This window comes from Canis lupus, chromosome 3 (genome assembly GCF_011100685.1).
Source record: "Canis lupus familiaris isolate Mischka breed German Shepherd chromosome 3, alternate assembly UU_Cfam_GSD_1.0, whole genome shotgun sequence".
NCBI classification, from domain to species: domain Eukaryota; kingdom Metazoa; phylum Chordata; class Mammalia; order Carnivora; family Canidae; genus Canis; species Canis lupus.
The window spans coordinates 1,766,071-1,790,765 of NC_049224.1; the positions used below are offsets into that span (position 1 = coordinate 1,766,071).

Consider the following 24,695-nt stretch of genomic DNA (forward strand, 5'->3'; position numbering starts at 1 on the left):
AGCTCCCCAACTGAAAACCCTCCACATCTGTGTCTTGCGCCTCTCTCCCCCGCCCCCCTCCCTCTCTCATCTGCTGCTCATTCTGTAGTCCTCCCTCCATGCAGCAGTGATCATACTAAAGCTTAAATCATTTCCAGTGTCTTCTGATTACACTTAAAATAAGCCCCGACTATGTCTGACTTGATTCCTGCCCGCCTTCCCTACTTATTCATTATGCTCAGCCATACTGGTCTGCTTCCTATTCCTTGGATGTGTCAGGGCTTTTCCTTCCTCAAGTCCCTGCATTTGCTGTTCTTTTCAGATATTTCATGACAGCTCTTTTCAAAATCTTTGCAATAACTTGAGGTGTAATTTTCTCTAGGGCCTTAGCTCTATTTTCTTCCTCTTTCATCTCCCCTGGGGCCTAGATCGTCTGTCTTGATTTTCTAGTTTTCCACTCTGCTCTTTATAGCACTTGTCTTTAGTGCTTTCTTTTGTCATCTAGTTCTGCCCCTTTGCCCCTTCATTATTTGTGTGGTCTGGTGATCTATTTTGTGTTGGCTGGAACATCTGGAGCTCCTTGTGCATTTTTCTCTCACTTCTATCTCTAGCTCTGTAGTCTCTCCAGTTTAGTGACTTCTGAGTAATTAGATTTCTTACATGGAGCTAAGTGTCTTTCTTATACTAGCCAGAGCTTTCCTACATTAGCCAGAGCTGTTGTCTTGAGAAAGAGATCCAAGTGGCAGGTGTATTGACTTTTCTGATCTAGTGTTTTATTGATTAAAACAGTCACAAGACCTACTCAAGTTCAAGGGGAAAGGGGTGTAGGCTTCACTTTTTGATGGGAGGAGTGTCAAAGAATTTGTAAATATTTAACCTTTTAAATTTTTAATATTTTAAAACCATAATCTGGTTTTGGTGACAGCAAATAGTTAATTGTAAGGCTTAATTATAGCATGTAGACAAAAGCATGATCTATAAATTGTGAAGTTTCTACCTTTTTAATATTTCAGAAGCTTTAAATATGCTTTATGCTTCCCTGGACTATGCTTCCTTTGATTATGAGCATCTGCCTACCTTATTTTTTGTTGCGGAATCAGTTTTATATAGACTCTGTTGTGATGCATTCCAAAAGACATACTTATATTCAGTTGAAATAAAGCTGACAAAGGTATGTTGTAAAATATTTTTAATGTGTTTTAATTACTACACATAGTACATGTAGTCATATGACCCCTGTTTTAAGATCTAAACAGGACATTTGGTTTTATTATGGAATATTCTCGTTTGGTAGTTTATGTTAATCTTCTTTAAATGTGGATAATACATTATTACCTAATATCCAAATGAAGATAGTTTGAGAAAATATAACTTCACCATCTAAGAAAATAATATTTAATTGAAATCAAGTTAGTATTTATGTATGCATGTGTTTAACTTTTGTCCTATTTTAAGGATTTTTAAATGCCATTTTCCATTTAAAAATGCTGACAATAACCTTAGCTAGTTGCCCAATTTGAGAAGAGTTATTCTCTCAATATTCTGTGGCATTTAAAGCCATAAGATGGGAAACTATCTTCATGAGGTTCATGTTTTACAAGGTCTTGGATGTTATTTGTTTCTGTTCCCTGTGATGATTATGGTTGCCTGTGGCAAAATTTATTATGAGTCAAAAAAATTAGGTTATGTAGTAGTTTTATTTCAAAGAAAATATAAAGCTAGAAGAAAAATTTAAAAACATAGATATTTTTAGGATATGCATATTTTAATAATTATTTGCAAAAATTATTAAGTATTATTTGCAAAAAGAATTTCTTACTCAATTTCACTATGTAGTGTTAGAAAGTTACCATGGAAATGTCCATAAGTCAACCAGGGCGTTTTTGGAAGATACTATATTTTAGTCCTTAGAAATCAAGCCTGGATCCTCTCTGACATGTTTGGGGGTAAAAGATTTCTGGTGACCAGGAGAGGTTCAGAGAGCACATAATAGAAATGGAGCGTGCAAAGAACTGAGGCTTTGCATAGGAGGATGGGAGTAGAAAGACAAGATGTTACCATGATGACTTTTTCTTCTGTCTTTTTCCTCTGTTTCCCAAACTATTCATTATGAAGATATAGAAAAGATTATACAATTATTATAGAGATTTAAAAAGTATCTACATCTCTATATATTTTCTAATGAATAAAGAATGAAAGGAGAAACAAAGCAAAGCTGGCTTTTCTCCCCTTTTCTTTTCATTTTCTTTAGTGGCCATTTTCCATTCATTGCCTTTTATATTTTTGCTACCAATAAATGCTATAAAATACAGCTTTAGCCATTGTACAAATCACTTATAATTTATATATACTACATCATTTATTTATTTATTTTTAAAGATTTATTCGTTTATTTTAGAGAGAGAGAGCACAAAAGTGGAGAGGAGGAGCAGAGGAAGAGGGAGAGAGAATCTCAATCAGCTTCCCCACTAAACATGGAGCCTGACATGGGTCTTGATGCCACAACCCTGAAATCATGACCTAAGCCAAAACCAAGAGTCAGATGCTTAAAACTGACCGGACCACCCAGGCACCCGATTACTATGTCACTTATTTTTTAAAAGATTCCTATATCTTCTTATCTGACAGTTTAAACAATTTGCACATATAACACCTGTGAATACTTACACATAACTTAACTTGCACAACACCTTGCACAGTGATCAGTGCTTTAGATGTATCAGACATAATTAACTTATTCAATCCTTATAACAAACCTAAAAAGTAGGTGCTGTTATTGGACATTATTTTACAGACCAAGGCATATAAGTGAATTATTCAAGGTTTCTCAGCAGAGAAGATTTTGAAACTGAGTCCAGTGGACTCTCAGCCATAATACTACACATTTATTTTGGCTCTCAGATTTACTACTTTTAAAGTCTACTTCTTATTGTTCTAGAAAATATAAATTAGCTAGGGGAAGTAAGCATGCTCTATAAGTACCTTTGATTTCAGGCAAGAAGCCATTTCAGTTATCCTCCTTGACTTTGTAGAATTTTCATTATGTATCTGATAGTCAGTTGGAAGCTTTGGTTTTGATCTTTTCTTCAGTATGCTACACTGAAAGGTATTGCCAGGGAAGCATCACCCACCTTCATGGGCGCCATTTTGTTGATAAAGCTCAGCATTAGGAAGAGCCAGAAATACTGAATTCCCTACTATTATTTACTTTCACATTTTGTGTGCATTCTTTCCTCATTATTTACCTGAGCGTAGAATCATCTTAAGTATTAAAGTCTACTTACTGAAGTGTAGAGAATAATACATAAGCAACAATAGTTCAATATATTTTAGATATAAATATAAAGTGTTCTTCAAGCTTCTATAAAAAAAATGGAGCACATAACCAACTATTAAATATAACACATAATAAATATTATTCAGCATTTTTATTTCACAATTAGATAATAGAAACAGAGAAATGAAGAGAATAAGCCATAGAAAGAGAAGGAAAGAAGGGAGAGTAAGAATAAAGGAAGGAAAGATAGAGTGAAGAGACATCTAAAAGCAGAGATTCTGTTTAGGAGGCACAGCTCAAGCTGTCAAGCTGCAGAAAGAATATGTGCAAAAATGAGACATGAGGAAAGATGCACAGAAGGTCCCAGAATATTTTAGAGATACAGAAAGGCAGATTTTGAAATAAAAATTTAGCTTTTCAGAATGTTATAAATGAAAAGTGCTTTCCAAGCATGGTTATAACTAAGGATAGCCTCTGGGTCAGGTCAAACAACCAAATTGGGGTAAATACAGTGATCATTCAAACATCTGTTTTTCATATATTTTTCTATTTTGTATGATATTACAAATTTTTGAATGTGAATTTTCCTTTCAGTATCCATCTAATTCCTTGCAAATTATTTCCCTTTGGTTAATTTTTCATTCATTGTCTTTAACAATGAGTATTTCTTATTTTAATATTCTCACTTAGAATATTGCAGTATTCTTTTAAGTGATCTGACAATTTCCTCTTTCCATCTAACTTCAGTCTCTTAGAGAAGCACGATACTATATCAAAGTGGTCTGTATGAAGAGATCCCTTGGATATACTTTATAAATGTTTTTAAATTTTATTTAAGTCTGTAAATGGTGCATATTTATAATTTATGGATATATTTATAAATATTGATGGTGCATTCTTAGAATTTATTTTGCCAACAGAATTTTATGATAAAAGTACTTGGGAAACACTGCTGTAATAGAGAGTTCATGCCTTTTGGTGCAACACAGTCTTGGGTTCAAAGTCCAATCATGCCACTTATTTGTTAAATTATCTTGGTTGAATCAGAGACTTGGTAGAATGATCTTTTTAATTTTATTATTATTTTTTACGTATGGATCTGACAATAGCCTGCATTGTTGTTAAGAGGATTTGACTACATGTATCTTGATAGTGATATTGTTTTGTTTTGTTTCCACAATCTTATGATTGAGCAACCTAAGAATTTCTGTTCCATTTATTTCTATGGTTTGTGGGGTTTTGTCCCATTTTCTGTGAAAACTTGCATATCATAAATTTGCAGATATTCCACTTTCTGTATTCTATGTAAAATAAATTTGCTATACATGGAACTTCACGGAGATAAGATACTAGTGTTTATTTATTTATTTAGTAGTGTTCATAAGGGAATTGGGATCTTAGTGTAGCCTAGTATACCCAGGAAGAATGTTTCTCAAAACCATCTAAATCAATGTTTTTAAAAATGTTTTGACTGAGACGTTTGCATTGCAAACCAAAACATGCATAATACACACTGATTTGTATACTAAAACAAGGAACTGTGCAATGCACTATGAAATTTTCTTTTCTCTTTCATTTTGTTTAAAAATCCACTCTCAATTGATTTCATGACTCACTTAAGGGGCATGACTTGCAATTTGAAAAATACTGTTCTATAGGACACAGAACAGAATAGCATTCAGTATTGGTCATTATATATAATGTAGAGATGATTTATAAAAGTCTCTTGGCTGAACCAGTATTTCAACCTTGATATAAATGTTTTAAAGTTATTTCAAAAGCGCATGAACTCAAGAGAGTTTGAAATTGCTTCATCAAAAGGAAATGTAATAATAAAATGGTTTAGTTTCCTTATAGTTTCTAAACATTTATTGATGCAACACAAATATACTTTTTTCTTTTTCTTTTGACAGATTGGCTATTTGGTCTTCTTACGACTTTTTATATATTACCTGCATGGTCACCTAGAAAGTTTTAAACAGCATTTACTTAGGCTTCAACCATATTTATACGGTAGACTCTCTTTTATTTTCTGCACTTATAAATGTTTTATGTTATAGTTCGAGAAGCTCAGACTATCACTATAAAGAACATAAGCTGTATTTTATTTTTCATGAAAAGTAAAAGGTACAGTATTGTTGAACACAGTTTCTGGGCCAGACTACATGGGTTTTACTTTTAACTTTCCTACTTAACTAAGTGCATGACCTTGTCTGTGACTCAGTTTCCTCATCTGTAATAGAATCTACCTTTCTAGATTTCAAGAAAGTTAATTTTATATTTTAGTAAGGTAACACTAGTGACAGGCTTAGAGATGCTGAACTGGAGTAAGGAGAAGGTGAAGCAGGGTGTCAGTTAGCTATGACAGTAGTTGGGCAGGAGGTGTTAAAGGTTATGAACTTTTAAAATGAGAAGGAGATAGAGTAAAATAGTTTTGAAAAATGTTTAAAAGAAAAAAGACACTGAATTTGGTGATCAATTGGATCTAGTCTATATATAAGGGGAAATGAAGAATTCAGGAGGAATCTTTAAATTTAACATAGTGACAAATAGGATCAAGATAATGGTACTTTAAATTGAAAAAATTTTGGAGAAACATTGGACATATTGGATTTTGAAGATCATATATATATATATATATATATATATATATATATATATACACACACACACATATATATATACACCCAGTGAACAGTTGGAAATACAGATTTGGAAGTAGGGAAATAAACGAAGGCTGGGATTCACTTATATCACAGATATTAATGCAGATGATTTGCCAGTCATCCACGTTAATATGGCTGAAATAACCTCAGAGTGAAAGATGTTTCAGGGGAGAAATTAATTCTAGGAAAAGGCTTAGAGAACATAAACATTTAATAGATAATTGGAGTGCCATATATCAGGAAAGGGAAGTAAGAGAGAATAGTGACACAGAAATCAAAAGAGGGGAGGTTCAAGAAGGTCAGCATTATCAAGAGCTATAAAAATATGAAATAGTAGAAGGTCTAAAAGTTTATGGGTTTCTGTAAGCAGAAAGTCATTGTTGATCTTGGGAGCATTCCCAGGGGAGATGGGGAAGCAAAACTCAGACTGGAGGTAAACAAAGGGTGAAGGGAAGGTTTAAGCATAAGACAGAGATGGTGAACTATTACAAAGAACTAAGCTATAAAGGAAAAAAAAAAACTAAGCTATAAAGAGAAGGAGAAATATGCCAGTAGTTTGAATGAAAAAACAAAATAAAAAAAGAGTTTCACATCTCCCTTTCCAATTCAGATGCCTTTTATTTATTTATTTATTTTCTTGCCTAATTATCCTGGTTAGGACTTGCAGTACTTTGTTGAATAAGGTAGGTGAGAGTGGGCATCCTCGTCTTGTTCCTCATTTTGGAGGAAAAGCTGTCCGCTCCTCACCTTTGACCATGATGTTAGCGGTGGACTAGTAGTACACGGCCTTTATTATGTTGAGTTACACTCCCTCTATGCCTGCTTCATTGTGAGTTCTTTTCACCATAAATGGATGTTGAATTTTATCACATACGTTTTCTACATTGATTAAGATCATTGTATGATTTTTAATTTTCATTTTGGTAATGTGGTGTATCACATTGGCTGATTTGGGGATATTAAACCCTCCTTGAGTCTCTGGAATAAATCCCACTTAGTCATGGTATATGATCCTTTTAATATGTTGCTGAATTTGGTTTGCTAGTATTTTGTTGAGGATTTTGAATCTATATTCATCAGGGATATTGGCCTATAATTTTCTTTTCTTGTGGCATCCTTGTATGATTTTGATAGGGTAATGCTGGCCTTGTAAAATAAGTTTAAAAGTTCCCTCCTCCTATATTTTGTACGAGTTTGAGAAGGATTGGTACTCTCTTCGAATATTTGGTAGAATTCATCAGTGAGGCTCTGTGGTTCTGGACTTTTGTTTGTTGAGAGGTTTTTCATTACTGATTCAGTCTACTTACTAATAATCACTCTGTTCATATTTTTTATTTCATCTTGATTCAGTCTTGGTAGGTTGTATATTCCTAGTATTTTGTCCATTTCTTAATTTATTTGAGTCCTCTATTTTCTGTTGGTGAGTCTAGCTAGACTAGGCTTATCAATTTATCTTTTCAAAAACTTTTTTTTTTAGTTTTAAATAAACTTTTTAGTTTAATTGATTGAATTAAAAAAATATCAGAGGATCCCTGGGTTGCTCAGTGGTTTAACGCCTGCCTTTGGCCCAGGGCGTGATCCTGGAGACCCGGGATCCAGTCCCACATCGGGCTTCCTGCAGGGAGCTTGCTTCTCCCTCTGCCTGTGTCTCTGCCTCTTTCTGTGTCTTTCATGAATAAATAAATAAAATCTTTAAAAAAAGGTCAAAGAGGAAAAGATTAGTATGTTGTAGGATAAGAGATAAAAGGACTCAAGATATAAGAAAGGGAATATTTGGTGGAAAAATCATGGAGGAGGGAATAGGCATAACAGTGGAAGTGTTTTGGAGACTGACCAATAAATTTCACCACTACTACAAATTCTGACAGGTATGAAACCCAGACAGGCCTGGAGACTTAGCAGAATAAGAATTTATATCTATCGTATCACTTGTTTTGATTTCTTCATACATTATAATCCTCTTTTTTACTCTTTACTGTGTTCAGCATGACTCATCAAATAATCAAATGATAGTGGCAAATAAATTTTGAAAAATGATTTGAATAAAACCTCAAGATCTCACTTTAGCTTGCTATTGTAGATCTATCCCAAGAAAACCGATAAGCTTGTTTCATATAAGGATAAAATCCCCAGATTTTGCCCCTTCAATCAAATATTGTTAAACACAGCCTTACTTACGCTACATTTCTGTCTTTAGCAACAGAGTGATTTTTACCTGCAATAGCAGGAAGCAATTGCTACCTATCCATATAGCCATCCAGTAGAAGGGTAGTTACTACTAATTTTTCCAATGTCAGAATATTGAAACTCAGAAATTATCTAAAGGTGTACAAAAAGAACAGAATACAGATAGTTCTGTTAGGTATGATATAGTGTTATGTTGAATGACATAATTGTTGCTATACTTAAAATATATTTAAAAAAACAACAGCAATAACATCCTGAAAAGGAATAAAACTGGAGAATGTAGGGTTAAAAATGATGATTTGTTTGTAGGATTGCAGTTTCAAAGTATCCGTTTATGAATAGAGTATGTTATAAATTGATTTATTCTCGCCTGAAAGTTTCCAAGCATTGTTGTACAGTAACTATACTTAATTGGGCATTCGATCATTATGCAATTGCTGTTCTGAATTATATAAACTCTTAACTATCTACCTTGTAGTTTTTTATTATGCCACCAGGGGTCACACATAACATTATAAATCTTGAATAGATGGGGACACGGATAGCAGTTTCAGCATCTAAGAACTGAATTTAATTATATTTTAGTAACTAAAAGACAAATGAAACACAATGCAAGATATTAATGAGATGTTTATCATAAATTATTTTTCTTACAATAGCACTTTCTTCCTCTGGAGAGTCATATTACAAGTATCCAAACATCTTTTCAAATGTGCAATTCATTTTGAAAACCATGGAGATTATATGCAAAAGAGGGCTCCTTTCTGGGTCAGTTTTTAGCCCTGTGGAAAACAAGAAAAGCTATAAGAACATAGATGCTGAGATGGTGAGTATATCCTAGTCCATAATGAGTCAGGTAATATTACTATGATGAAATAATTGTGCTTGCCAATACATGTAACATCGTTGAAGTTGAGTTTAGGTGGTGCGGGGGAGGGCGAGAGGAGTGAACAGCAAAAACACTAAACCATATGTACATTTCCTGGACAGTAGTTAATAGGATTAGGAGTGGAGCATCAATATGTACCACTACTACTTTAAATAGAGCAACGCCATACTACCTTTTTCCTTATAGATTCCATCTCAGCTATTTAATTAATTGGAAATTGCAACGCAATTTAGATTAACTCACAAATGAGGATTTTAAGATAATTACATTTGTATTAAAAGAAAGTACATAAAATAGAGGCAATTAATGAGAGCAATTTTAATACTGGAAGCTTCCATAATTCATATATAATAACATTTAAAATGCTATTAAAATCAACTAAAATGTTTTTAAATGGTTCAGAATTGAGAAAATAAAATAATCATTAGTATATGAAAAATTTTCTTTTAGTTTCTAACTTGGACATTAGTGATCAACATTAGAGAAAACTGTCCAGTTATGTAATTCCTTGCTATGTAATAAAATATGTCTCATGGGAACAGAGCTACAATGAGCCATAAAACACTGAAACCTTGATTCTTTTGTTACTTTATTTTTCATTATATATACTTATTATTTCATAGTTTATGGACAGAAAATTTGTTTTTCTAATAATTTCTTAAAAAGGAAAACATAATGGGGTGCCTGTGTGGCTTAGTTGGTTAAGCATCCAACTCTAGGTTTTGGCTCAGGTAACAATTTCAGGGTTGTGGGATCAAGCCCTGTGCTGGGCTCCACACACAGCTTAAAGTCTGCTTGAGATTCTCTATCTCCCTCTCCCTCTCCCAATCTCCCCGATCACGTGTTCTCTCTCTAAAATATATAAACACATAAACAAATCTTTAGGAAAAAAAGGAAAACATATGTCTAACATAAGGGAGGTTGAAACAAAAAAATTTAAGATTCCTTTTTCAAATAGTTGTATTATGAGTTGCCTCACAGTTTTCCATGCTTCTCTTGGGAAACCAACTAAACCAACTAAAATATAAGTACTTAAGGAAACACATTTAACCACATCTATTTGTGATCATTAAAGGCTTTTGTGTTTTCTCTTTGTCTCATTATTTGGTGAATCACTGACATAAAGTGACATATGCTAAATAATTTGAATCTTTCAGTTATAATTACTAACGAGCACCAATCACTTCATGCACAAAGGGATCTTGTTTTTAAGTTTAAAGACTACTTTAACAATAAATTTATAATCTAAGATGTTGAACAATGGTAAGGACATTGATCAGCGAGGAAGAAAGACCTGCTTAGCAACTGACTATATGATTTAGAGGTCCGTTGAACTCTCTACATCCCCATTTGCTTATCTTTAAAAAAGACATCATCACCACCACCACCATCGTCATCATCATAATCATCATATTCACCCTAACTAGTCTATAAGATAGTGGTGAAGATTACAAAAAAAGCATGTACCTTGTAAATTAAGTGCCATGAAAATTTAAACAATGATTATTGAATATTATATTTAGGAACTCACTTTAACTTAGGCAGTTAAAATATGATTTTCATCTAAGGACATGATTATGCTGACTAAATAATTATGTTTTACTATGTAGTTAATTGTGCTTAATGTAGTGACTTGAGTGTTTTTGCTTAAAAAAATAAGATATTGTGAAATCTTGACAATACGAGTGTTTTGGTTATGAAGCAGGCAACCTTCAATGTTGATTCTGCTTATATTTAAGAATCTAAATGTTCGACAAATCAGGAAAGAATATCCACTGGAAAAAAAAAAGTATCTTCAACAAGTGGTATTGTGAAAATGAACAATGAAGCTGGACCACTTTCTTATACCATACACAAAAATAAACTCAAAATGGATGAAAGACCTAAATGTGAGACAGGGATCCATCAAAATCCTGGAGGAAAACACAGGCAGCTAACTCTTGGACGTCGGCCACAATAACTTGTTGCTAGACATTTGTCTGTAGGGAAAGGAAACAAAAGCAAAAATGAACTATTGGGACTTTATCAAGATAAAAAACTTTTGCACAGCAAAGGAAACAGTCAATAAAACTAAAAGACAACCTACAGAATGGGAGAAGATATTTGCAAATGATTTATCAGATGAAGGGCTAGTATCCAAAATCTAAAGAACTTATCAAACTCAACACCCGAAAAACAAAAACAAAAACTTCTGCCCAGTCAAGAAATGAGCAGAAGACATGAACAGACATTTCTCCAAAGACATACAAATGGTCAACAGACACATGAAAAAATGCTCAACGTCACTCAGCATCAGGGAAATGCAAATCAAAGCCACAATGTGATACCATCTCCCACCAGTCAGAATGGCTAAAATGAACAAGTCAAGAAACAACATGTTGGAGAGGATGTGGAGAAAGGGGAACCCTTTTACACTATTGGTGGGAATGTGAACTGGTGCTGCCACTCTGTAAAACACTATGGCGGTTCCTCAGGAAGTTAAAAAGAGAACTACCTATGACCTAGCAATTGCACTACTAATTGAAGGAGTACGTGCACCCCAATGCCTACAGCAGCAATGTCCACAATAGCCAAACTATGGAAAGAGCCCACATATCCATCAACAGATGAATGGATAAAGAAGATGTGGCATATATGGATAATGAAATATTACTCAGTCATCAAAAAGAATGAAATCTTGCCATTTGTAATGACATGGATGGAACTAGAGAGTTTTATGCTAGGAGAAATAAGTCAGAGAAAGAAAAATACCATATGATCTCACTCATATGTGGAATTTAAGAAACAAAACAGATGAACAGATGGGAAGAGAAGACAAAATAAGATGAAAACAGAGAGGGAGACAAACCATATGAGACTCTGAACTATAGGAAACAAACTGAGGGCTCCTGAAGGGGTGGTGGTGAGGGGGGATAGAGCAAAGGGGCAGTGGGCATTAAGGAGGGTACTTGAAGTAATGAACACAGGATGTTGTATGCAACTGATGAACCTCTGAAACTAATAATACAACATATGCTAATTAAATTAAATTTAAATAACAAATTTAAAAAAAGAAAGATGCTATCTAGAAAATGTATGTATCTGCTTAGGGGCACCTGGGTGGCTCAGTTGTTTAAGTGTCCGCCTCTTGGTTTCAGCTCAGATCATGATCTTAGAGGCTTGAGACTGGGTTCCAAGTTGGGCTCTGCACTCAGCATGGAGTCTGCTTGTCCCTTTTCCCTCTGCACCTCCCCTCACTTTGCACTCTCTCAAATAAATGAATTTTTAAAAATTAAAAAAAAAAAGAATGTTTCTGCCTAGAGTGGAACAAGTCATTAGTCTCTGTGCCTTTTTCTTCAAAGAACAAAGAGCATAATTTCAATGTTTTCTAAGTTCTATTTCAGCTCTATACCTGCAATTCTGTGAAGGTATTAGAACAGATTGTAGCTTATTAGATTTATTGCTTTCCTTTTTCTCCCTCTCATTCCCACACAATATAAAGAATTTGAAAGGTAGTGTAGCTACTAAAATTTCTGGTTCAGCTAACTAATTTAGTGCTTGTTACATATTTGAGCATTGTTCTCCATTTTCAGCCCAACTTCTTCAGGGTAGCGTGGTCTGAGCCAGCCTCTCCAAGTGAGTACTTACCATTCAATACCCATCTCTCTCACCTACTAGGAGAAGACAGGAGGAATCCGAGAGGAAAATGGGAATATAAATAATACATCTGTATTCATCCCCCTCCTTTCTTTGTTATTGACATGCCATAGTAGAGGATTTGTGGGTTAGTTCCTACAGCCCATCATTCTCCAATAATGCTAAAAGGTCCATGACAGCATTTTTTGGCCACTGCAAAATGTTTTGTTTTTAATGTATTAATCGGCATTAGAGTAAAAGCCTAAGCATTTTGTTTTCCAAGTGCTGCCATAATATTGCTGAAAAAATAATTCTGTGGGATTTACGTATTAGGATACACACAATATGGGTGTTGGTTCTCTTTAAGAATAGGAAATTTCCTTTCCCTGCCGCTAGAACCCATTTCTTCTTCTAATATCCTTTCAAGCTGATCCAGACGCGAGGTTTCCATTGGCTTTGACAAATGGTGCACTTTAATTAGCTCTGTGGCTTTCAGAGCCAGAACACTGGATTGAGTTTTCCACTCTGTCTGTTGCTCACTAGCAGAGCTGAATTTGCTGAGTACAGTTGTCACCTGATAATAACAACATAGTTTTTTTGGAGATAGTAGATTAAAACTCAAGTGAAATCCAGTAGACCCTTTACTAAATAGCTGCATCTGTCCTAAAGGACAAATAGTTTTCTGAAAACTAGGAAATAAACAGAGTTTACATTCAAATGTGGTTAGCAATCTCATCCTCTAATGCTTTAAGTACTTGGGAAGCCAAAGGCATTATCCAAATTTGGGACATTTTACGCTATACTGCAATTGTACATGGTTACTAGGAATTGGCTTAGACTGAGACACAGGTCCTTTAAAATTAAGAGTATTATCTGATGATTCATGTCCTATTATCTAAGTAGCACATTTGTGTTGAGAGCTCCTATCCTGGCAATCTCAACCATCCCCACTATGATGGGGGGATCAAAAGCTATCTCTGAACAGCAAAAATACAGCTCATCCTTCAGAACTCATTTCTGCTATAGAAGAGAGCCCGGTCTGACATTCAGAGCTTGTGCACTCAAATTTGCATAAAATCCAAGCTGATGTGATGTGGTTATGTGAAATTTCAGCCAACACTAGATGAACAGCACTTCTGTAGGTGGACTTCTCAAAGTAGGTGTTGTATAAGCTGCAACTGATAGCTTGTTGGAGGATGTAAGCGAGAGGATATGGCCACTGGTTGATCCATGAGCTGGACCTGGGCAATCTGAGCCTCCTCCTTGGGATGCACATTCTGCTCACGTTTCCCACAGCTGGAGCCATTTTTAAGGATGCAGCCTTGAGAGAACAATGTGTTCTTGAGACCATCTGGGTGGTATAAGTGATGGAACCCCATTAAGGCCTCCTTATAAATTTTAAGCTACAGGTGGGTCCAGAGATTTGCTTGTCTTGCAACCTCCTAACACAAGCTTCCTAAGTAAGTTCCCTGGCTTATTAGACCTATCACCTACCAATCTGGAATGGCCTGTCTCTGTCTTGGCCTCTGTGTGGACAGCAAGACAGGGAGATGAAAGACCTATAAGAAGTGGTCATAAAGCCAAGAAAAAAAGGAAAAAGGGAAGAGAGAAAGGGAAGGAAGGAGGGAGGGAGGGGAGGTGGTAAGGGGGTAAAAAGAAAAGGTTCTCGGGAGTCATTTAATGCTCCGCTCAGTATTTTTCAATCTGTGTTATAAGGGCCCTTTCAACTTTTTTTTTTTTTTTAAGATTTTATTTACTTATTTGAGAGAGAGAGAATGCACAAATAAGGGGAGGGAGAGGGACAAGTAGACTCCTCCCTGAGCATGGAGCCTGACTGGGCTTGATCTCATGACGGTGATACCATGACTTGAGCCAAAATCAAGAGTTGGAGCTTAAGTGACTGAGCCACTCAGTGCCCTCATCCTACATTATTTTATTTTATTTTTTAGATTTTATTTATTTGACAGAGCCTGAGCACAAGTAGGTGGATTGGCAGGCAGAGGGAGACGGAGAAGCAGGCTTCCCGCTGAACAGAAAGCCTGCCATGGGGCTCATTCCCAGGACCCTGGGATCATGACCCCAGCCAAAGACAGACAATCTACTAAGTCATGCAGGCACCCTGTACACTATTTTAAATATAAAGCTTTTCTATGGAATATTCTAACATTCTAAACATCGGCTTGTTTTCATTTGCCTTTCTGAGTGAGTGTTCCCCACAATCAGTAGCCTTGTGCACAGACTTTATCTTCCTCATGACTTTTTATCTCCAGCATCTGAGTTCCCAACATAATCAATACACATCTGTGGGACTTAACTAAATAGTTTACTTAGAAACTTTAAGATTTATGTATGAATTTCTGGCCTTTCAACTTAAGAATACTTACCATGAAAATTATCTTTAAATTGTAGATATGATGTTGTTTATACAATAAATGAGAATTATAAAGCCTTTTGGAGTCTCTTTAAGTGTTTCTTTTGAGCATAAAAGAATGAAATATCATCTGATATGAAGTACCTATCACAAGATATGTGTTTGAATCTGTATTGTTGGCAAAAATTCAATGAGAGTGCTATGCTATCAGTATCTAACAATAAAATCAGGTTTCTTTATACCAGTTACTTTACTAGACCAATTAAATCTAAGAAACTATTAGAAAGCACGCCAAGAAAAAACAGATAACAGCCTATTTTTTCCCTGAGTTTGTAGACTTTTAAAACAGTTACTTAGCACACATTGACCTTGTCCAGCTAGGCATGTATATTTAGCCCTTAAAGTGGAAATATACATTTTAAAACGCGATTTACTGTTTGATCATTGTTCAAACTTTTCCCGCTACCCTCCTCTTTGGATGTCAGGAAGAACTAAGTCGTATAGGGTCTAAGAAGCACAATTATTCGAATGATTGTCCTGTAGAGGATAGAGGATTTTATCTTACTGTGGAACTGATGTCATTGAACAGAAGGGACCCATGTGAAAATCAATGAAGACCTTAGGTTCAAGTTAACAAATGAAGCAAAATTTGCTGCCCCGAAATAGGCCTCTTTGGCATAGGGATATTTTAGGCTGGTTATTTTTTAAGAAATCACAAACACAGGAGAAGCTGTGAAAACTGAATAAAAGTTACCCTTTTTGTAAGAGATATTTACATTTTAAGAGAAGTCTGCATTTGTGTGGGTGTCTCCCCCTCTGGACCAGGAAGAGAAGGATGACTCTGAGTCTCTAGAAACTCTTAATCAGTGGAGAAGGCGATGATAAATCTGCATATCAACCTTACCCTTGTTTACTGTAGGCTTTTCCTGTTAACCATCCATAACTGCCCAAATCCCCTTTTTGTCTTTAGCTAGACATGTTACAGACGATGGTGGCCTGGGCCATTTTTAAAAGTATTCCTGGGTCTCCCCCATGGGTACAGGAGGTATACCTGTTATTAATCTTCTCTTTGGTTTTCTCCCGTTAATCTATGTTTTTATTACAGGGGATGCAGACGTTTCAACCAAGAACCTGGAAGGGTAGATGGAAAATTATCTTTTCCTCCTCCACACTATATATACTTACAAAATATATACTTGAGTAAATTGCTCTGTTTGGTGTAACATGAAGTTTAAGAAAATAATGCATTTTCATTTGAACATTTAAAATTTATTTTCATGTTTATTCAAGTCAAATAACTCTTTCCCAGATATATTCTTATGTTGTTGTTTATTTATTTATTTTTTATTTTTATGTTTTAATTCCAGGAACACTTGCAGGTTAATCAGGGAGGATATGAAGTTAACCACCTGCTCTGGCACTGTGTGGCTGCCTGGTCATGTGTTCAGAAGAATAGTCCTCAGTTGAATAAGGTGCTGGAACATCTCATCTTTCATAAAATGCAGCTTCAAAAGAAATGCTGGTAAGAGGGATTCTATAAATCCAAAGTAATTCATGGAGAAATCTTTGTGCTTAAATGTTAAATAACCTTTGTATTTAAATGTTAATCACACCTTAGTTGACTAGGAAAATAATTTATAATCTCAGTTCCAAATGCAAGTGCAATTTATATATTTTGTATTAGTTCATTTCATCAATAAATTGTTCCTATCTCATTTTTTTTTTGCTAGCTTGCATGCATGTATTGCATAATTTATCTTTGGCAAATGAAATTTGTTATTGATAAGAAGTGCATCCCCCCCCCCCCCCGTTAAAAATATCATTTATTTTTTTAAGTTGCTAAACAACAACAGTGAGGTACTAGTTTGTTATCCTTGGAGGAAGTATACTGAGAGTCTGTTTCTTTATGCCTTACTTGTAAAGTATAACAAAAATAAATCTTGACTGGTAAGTGTTCATTTCCTCCTGTATACATATTAATTTGAGAAGGAAAAAGAAATCTTAAATTACTATGAAAGAGGACATGGGTTCAATGGAGGAGAGAATAATTTTAAAGGAGTATTTCTGAGGAAAGTGATCAGAGGAGATAGCCCTTTTCAATATTTGGGGACATTCAGAGTTTTGAATTCCTCCTCCAATGCCAATGGTAATAATAATAACAACAACAATAACAGTGATGTGTCATGCTATAGCCAAGTTGCAAATTTAATCCTCATATAGTTTTCTTAAAACTAGTTCCTGTTTTTAAGCCTCTGGCTGCCCACTCTATACCAAAGGTCTTCATGTATGTAAATTCTAAGAGTCTGGAGAGTTCCTTAAAAGGAAAGTTATTTTTCTACTTTCGTTTGGAAGTTTTTGGAATTCTAGATCAAGTAAAGATTTCTGGAAGGTGGCTTAGAGTTTGCTTAATTTCCTAGAAATAGACTAGTTCAGATGATGTTTCATCAAGAACTTAAATCTGTCTTGTCCTGTGATGAGAGACATCTACTCAATATTGCAGCTAACAAAGATTGTGATTCTTTTATGTTTTAAAACTAAGGATAATATCTTTAAATAAGAAAATTACAATGCAATTAGAATAAGATTTTAATAAATAATAATATAGAGCTGATAAATATAACAAAAATTAGGGATCCTCACTGGTACAAAGTAGGTTATTCTGAAAGCCATGGTGGTTCTTTCAGACCACTCGTACCTTAGAAAATAAGTTGTAGAGGATTCACATATACAATTTAGTTTTCAAAAGGGTCTAGAACTATTTTAGCTCTTGGAAGACTCTAACTTGATTTAAAAAAATAAGAGAAATTACATTTTAACATAAAAATATGTATTTCACGACCGTAAAGTTTATTTTCAAAGCACTCTAATAATTACCAAATAAACAAGTTTAAGGAACTACCAAGATAGTAAAAGTGGATAAGAATAGCTAATTCCAAAAGTCAAGGAATTGTTTCTTTAACCAACTTTCAGTTTGACTGGACTCCATCAACATTGATTCAATTTGTTAACGATTTGTCTTGTTAAACCAACTAACCACAGGCCCCAGTTGGTGTTCACTTAGACCAAGTTCCCAAACTGGTGCATAATACAGACTTGAATTGCAGTTTCAACCTCCCCCTGAAATTTAGTCTTAAAAAAAGGTTAGCTAGGAATTTTTCAGTCTGCACCAATGAGCCTGCTACTTGGGCCCTCTCTGTCTCCCTAGATGCAGCCTTGCCTGGAACAATGCTTTTCTTTTGCAAATAACTTTCTTGCCCCAGTGACCCTCCCTCTATCAAAAGCTTCCAACTCCTTGGAGCTCCTCTCTACTTGCTCTGGGTGCTGCTTGGTTGATGAATCACTTAATAAATCCATGGAACTACAAACTTAGTTGCTTGACTTTTGCTACTTAACGATCTTTAAGGTAGTTGTTTTTTATACTTCGTGTTTTACATATTTGGGGCCACTGGAGATCATGCATAACTATTCTGACTTTGCAAATGGAGAAACGGGGGCCATGTTTATTATGCTTACTAGTGAGCAGAATGAGATTTTTAGGGTCGCAGTATAGCCTGCTTCAGTACGTCATCCCTCTATCATTCTGGCTGCACGAGTAAGGAGATGACCATTTTGAGGCATCTTGTCACTAAATCCGGACTTCTTCTGTTCTGGGAAGACATGGTGGAAATTAAGTGAGGGAGGGGATAGCAGTGTTTGGACAATGCTGAATGAACAGAGGGGTAAGCTGAAAAAATTGTGAAACACAGTGACTGTTTAAAATCAAAAGAGAAGACGATTGTTTAAAAAAAAACGTGCCAAATAATTTTGATTCTGTTTCTTATACTGTTTTTTTTTTAAATGATGGCCGTTTTATTTTTAAAAAGTGATGACTCTAGTAAACAAAAATAATCCATTGGCATTAAAAGATTAACGTTCAAGTTAGCAATTTGCCTAACTTCTGCTAGTCAATTTTTCTGTTGTAATGCTAATATTATACCAAATTCTAAAGAATTAAGTTTCTTCTTACAAAGTATTTATTTATGTAATAGCCTATACAGCCATCAAGAAGTCATTATTCCAGATAAAGCAAAACAAACTGTGATGTAATTATGAAAATCAAACCAGAAATGCTTTCCATTTCTGGGGAAACTTGAATATTGATCTTACATACTCCTAAGATTGGGTACGTGTAAAGAATTAAGAAAATGAACAATGTATTTAGAATGAGATAGAAATATTGGGGCACAGGCCTTGATCGTAAATTGAGACTTTGCCAGGATTTGCTGGACCTAATAGCCCTGGAGTCATGACACTTGGAAGATAAATTTGGTGTAGTACTTGAAATTCAATGCCAAAGACCATTAAGAGGAGTAACCTGAACAATTTTGTTTTCTGTGCGTATCAGTAAAGTTACAATGATGATAAATCAATGTTCAGAGATTTAAAATGCAGAGGGGAGACCATTCAACTGATGGATCAGAAGATCTTTGATTCATAGTGGCGAAAGTTGCGTGTGCCCAGACGAGTGAGTGGTTTTCATCTGCCCATTTCTGATGTTCTCCATCAGTAAATAATTCATCACATAGGTCCCTGCCTTGCTTTTCAAAACTCCCTTTATGAAGATTTTACCATAGCAAAGGATCCATGAAAGGACCCAGGAGAGGCATCACAGTTAGAGCGACCTCTGCTCACCAGCGGATGGCGCAGAAACCCTGCAGAGGAAAGAGGAAATGCACTAAAGACAATAGATTCTAAAACAGGGTGAAGAAGTGGGGGGGGGGGGGGGGGGGGGGGAGAAGGGCCTACATGAGCCCCCCCCCCCCCCCCCCCCCCCCCCCCCCCCCCCCCCGGCCCCAGCTATCCTGCACCAGCCTTTATCTGGGAAGGTTAGCTGCCCTGAGCTGCAGATCAGCCGCTTGCTGTAAGGCAGATTTCCATTTAATATGGTTAAATTTTCTATGAGGCGTTCTCCTCTCAATGCTCCACCCTGCGGTTTGGCCTTTTATAAACTGCCCCATTTGCTCGGGGAAGATATCTCGAGCCAGTGCAAAAGGCTTTCTAATCTAACAGGAAAATAATGAATTGTGTTTGTAATTGAATTATTAGCCAGTGAAGACTGCTGAGAAATGCAGCATGGCATTTCAGGAGAGCCGTATAACATATAAAATTATATCTCCCAAAGCAAAATAGCTGATTTAATGCACCCCGTGAATGTATTCCCAAAAAAAATGCTTGACAATTTGAAATTATGTAGACGTGCAAGTGGTTTCCGGAGGTATAGTATTTGGGTTTGCATTGAAATGAATCGGGCCAAGCGTCACCTGCTTTGTGTGGCAGTAGGGCCCTCGGTTGTGCCTCAGTCACCGATGGCCACGTGGCCGGCCCGGTGGGCGCCGAGCACAGCGACAGGCTCAGTCAGGCCGGCCCCGCCCGGCGTGCAGATGCAGGTGGCAGCCCGGTCCTCACTCTGCACATCCCTTTACTGCATTTTTAAGCACACCTCCGATCCCCTGGCTAAGTTGCCCACGTTGGCTACCCAGGGGTGAACGTGTGGCCAGGCCTTGGTCCGCAGGTCAAGGTGCCGCCGCAGGAACCATTCGACCTCAGGTCACAAGGCCTGGGTTCCAGTACTCTCACCTGCGGCGTGTGTCATTTTGGTTAAGTCCCTCATCCCCTGTGAGCAGATCGGCTGGCAGACAGGCAGAGGCAGCTGCCGTTTCGGAGAGCCTTAGGGAGGTGGAGGGGACGAGCTCTGAGGGCCCCTTGCGCCCTCGGGGGCTCTCCTAGCGCCCCATGTCCTACTGAGTCACAGCTGATTTGTCTTTTCTTCTGCCTACTGACACATGGCCTCTTCCCCGAGCTGCTGCCCTTCAGGCTGTCCCTCAGCTCTCCACCGGCCCTGTCGCACCCTGGTGTAGGCCTCTGCTGTCCCGGGCGGGACTCCTGGAGCTCTTGAACTGGCCTCCTTGCCCATGTCCTACCCTCAATGATCTGGCCTCCTCTGCTCCCAGGGTTACAACCTCCACGTGATTACACCACTCTCCAGCCAAAAATCATTTTGTATGCACTATTTTGACAGGACATCGGGGCCTCATAAGTTGCCATGATCCAAAAAACAAAACAAAACAAGAGGAGCAAAAACATCCTGAAAGGTCCTATCACTGCAATTAATTACCCCCCAGGAGCCAAGCGGATGAAGTACCTGCGAGGACTGCGGTGTGGGGGGGTGACCATCGGTGGCCCACCTGAGCCTCCCTGGCTTGTCCCACGTGCCAGCCCTGAGGCTCCAAGAATGATGCTGGGCCAGCCGGAGGAGCCCGCCTGCAGACCACCAGGCCCACGAGGCCGTCGTCTCTGAGTGCCAGCACCCGGGCCACGCAGGCGAGAGGCATCCTGCTCATCAGGCTCCCTAAATGGTCAACATCAGGAAGCAAGTTCCGCGGGGCCTTGGTCAGGGGCAATGCGGACCGAGATTCATTCACTTGGCTCAACCTTTCCTTCCGAGACTGTTAATACAACCTGGAGTTTCTGATAAACATAAAGGTCAGATCACTAGGGAACGTGTTCCGTCCCCTCCGGAAAGGAGGAGTTCATGGATCTATATTTAACTTGTAAGGGTCATATCTTCTGGGTCATATTTATGAAATTCTTTTGACTTATTAAACTTTACCTTGTCTTCCCCCCTCACTGTCCTCCTGTTACCACCGGGATTTCCCACTCAGAAACTGTGAAGTACTGTTCGTTTCTTGGTTGGTTTGGGTGCACTCGACCAGGCAGGGACACGTGGGCCAGGACAGCCCCGCATGGGGCCGGCCTTGCTGACACACAGCTGTGGCCCGAGCGTAGCATTCATCACTGTTCTTCCCCCCGAAAAGCCGAATGTTCCTTCTGTCTGGAAACAGACTCCCGCGCTCACAGTTTTATTTTTTCTAATCCCCACTTTAAATCTCCAAATGTTGCTGTGTCATTTCCTAACTTACAGTTATGATTAGGTGTTCAAAGCCAGTTGACTTCTTTTTTTTTTTCTATTTTATTCTCAATTCAGATTTTTTAATTTAATTTTTAAGGAGCGTCTTTGTGATTTGGCAGCCAGGATGTGAAAGGCATCACCTTGGCTCACTGGCCGCCTCAGGACGTTGCTGGGCCCGATCCTCCCTGAGCCCAGCAGGGCCTGCCCCGGGAGGCTGTGCACAGGCCTGGCTCCGTGGGCCCCGTGGGCGCCGTGGGTCCTGGAGACCTCCCCGCCGAATGCCCATCATGCCTGTGCTCAGTGGGCAGCTCCTCTGCCTGCTGGGATCATACATTACCCCGCAGTGGACCAGCCGTATACGCCCGCGCTAAAGTTTATATTTAATTTTTGGCTTCTCATCGTTCATTGGAAAGGTTTTCTTTTTCCATTTTCTTCAGAACTTTAAAATCTTTAAAGTGCCTTTTTTTTTTTTTTTTTTTTTTTGATGGTACTACAGATTTTTTCCCCCCTTGGTTCTATGTTTCCTTGGTTGTTTCTTTAAAAAAAAAAAAAAAAAAAAAAAAAAAGATTTTATTTACTTATTGAGAGAGAGCGAGAGAGAGAGCCAGAGCACTCCAGCAGGGGGAGGGCAGAGGGCTCCCTTCCAGGCAACTTTTGCAGTAACTTCCTCCTCGTGCATTTGAATTATATGTTTTAATTTTAATCTCTTCGCAATCTCTTGGTTTCTGACCACACTTCCTTTCATGTCGGGATCAAGGCTCTTGATGGTCTTTTCCCCTTCCTTGGCTTTATGGAAAGGTGCTTAAGAGTCTTCTAAAAATAAAAAATGTCTTCTGGTGCCTGTAAAGGATCATTTTCAGATCCTCACGATCCTCCTCCCTGAGCATTCAGACTGCTAGTCCCCTTCGCCCTTGCTTTAATATCCCCCATTTTCTATTTTACTTACCTCATTACCTAGGAGAAATCTGTAAAAACTTGGTATTTTAAAACAAGAGGTTTGTATTCACAGCCTCCATCACAGAGTTGCTAAATGCAGCAACACTCAACACGCAGGTCCTCAGGGACCTTCCCGCATTCTTCCTACATTTTGGTATTTTGCTTTCGAGGAGAAGGTGCCCTGCAGAGTTCCCATCACGGTGTTCCCCTTCTCCCACCTCCTGCACACACATTGCCACCGCCTGGTTTTCTACCCTTTTCGTCATCTGGAAGTTGCCAGATGAGAGAGACAAGGATGAAGCACAGAAACAATTCTCTGGCTCCTTAAAAAACCAGCCCTCCAAAGTAAGGGACTGGCTTTCCTTTTCTGGATCTGGGAAAAACCCCGTAGATGGTAGGGATCTCTTTTTTTCCTTTTAACCTTCCTTGGGGCAAACCAGGCTGCTGTGGCGGCCCGTGTGTGCTCCTTGTTGCTGTTCTTAATCCAGCTCCATTCTGGAAATTCCCATTTTCCATTCTGGAAATTCTTCTGGAAATTCCCTAGGAGGTGCTGCTCTTAGTGACATCTCTCTCGTTTTTAGGGTTATGTGGATTTTTGACGTTCTCAGTGTTTTCCGAGGTATCTACTGAAAGGTTGAGAGAACCCTTGTAAGGATTGTGACTTGGAGACATTTTCATTCCATCTTTCAAAACTGGAATTTGGTCATTGAAGAAGCGATAGAGAGGAGTAAAGAGAACCTAGGAAAATGTCTTAAATGCTGATGCTCCTAACCTTTTTATAAGGGTGTGTGTGGACGGATAGATAGATCGGTAGCTTTTTATAAAGCCTCCTGTTTTAGCCGATCTATCTACATATTTATTTATTTGAAATATTTTAGCTGGCTCATATTAGTGCAGAAGGAACACTGGGCTGGAGTAAGGCTAGCTGAGGTATTTACCAGTGTGCGGTGAGTCATATTAGTTTTAAAAGTGAGAAAAAAATTAAAGGTAGAATGAATCAAGTAACTATGCTATTTTGGGTGAGCCAGTAAACCTCTGCCTTAGTTTCTTTATTTATAAAATTAGGGGAAATTTTATAATATTTATCTATCATAAATATGAATTTATCATATTTTTAATTACTTTATGCATATTTAATTCACAGCACTGTCAAACCAGGTTAGTCTACTAATAATTGAGACTTGGTGCACTGCAGTGAGTTCACAGAGAAGCTAGTGCAAAATTCCTAAACCTCATCAACATGTGCATTGATTTTAAGTTTTGAATTTTAACCAACTCCAATTTGTAAGTATCGGTGTTTCTATGCTATTTTTGGCAAAGGTATTTACACTTACAGAAAACTTTGCATTCAATAGCATTGACTGAAAATAGTGTGTTTGTGTTGAAACACTTTTCTACTATAGGTGGCTGACACTCATGGATCTTTTCTCATCCTTATTTTAGTGCGAGTGCCTGCCCTACATTAGTTAATATTTTCTTGACTTAAAAGAGAACAAAAGAACCTAAATCGTAGGACAGTGAGGTATATTCAGGGGCAAGGAATTTTTGTAAACTCCGAGGCTATCCTCTCCTTTGCTTGACCTTCTTGTGAAGTGGGGTGAGGAGTACTCAGAGAATGACTCACCGGCTGTTCACCTTGGAGGGTATCTGGACCTCAGTCACTCTTGGAATTCACAGAGAAAAGTTACCAAATTCATAGCCTTTGACTTTGAAGGAACAGTCTTTCTGCAATTCGATTCAGGTCAATGTTTTGAACCTAGCCATTTCACATAGAGTATTTTATTTAAATCTTATAATCGTCTCTGAGAAGTAGGTTTTGCTGTATT

At 37.5% G+C, this 24,695-nt stretch overlaps 1 protein-coding gene across 20 annotated transcripts in view; it reads left to right on the forward strand.

Moving 5' to 3' along the window:
- The window catches only part of TMEM232 (transmembrane protein 232), a 249,087-nt gene that overhangs the window by 37,287 nt on the left and 187,105 nt on the right, over nucleotides 1-24,695 (forward strand). For 19 of the 20 annotated variants that reach the window (XR_005356520.1, XR_005356519.1, XR_005356523.1 and 16 more), the window contains 4 exons: nucleotides 993-1,150; nucleotides 5,170-5,269; nucleotides 8,769-8,935; nucleotides 16,352-16,506. Coding sequence is in view for 14 of the 20 variants with exons in the window: in XM_038532155.1 (XP_038388083.1) it covers nucleotides 993-1,150; nucleotides 5,170-5,269; nucleotides 8,769-8,935; nucleotides 16,352-16,506 (580 nt within the window). In the remaining 6 variants the exon portion in view is untranslated. The remainder of the gene's footprint in view (nucleotides 1-992; nucleotides 1,151-5,169; nucleotides 5,270-8,768; nucleotides 8,936-16,351; nucleotides 16,507-24,695) is intronic. The other variant, XM_038532166.1, reaches the window with a different exon arrangement.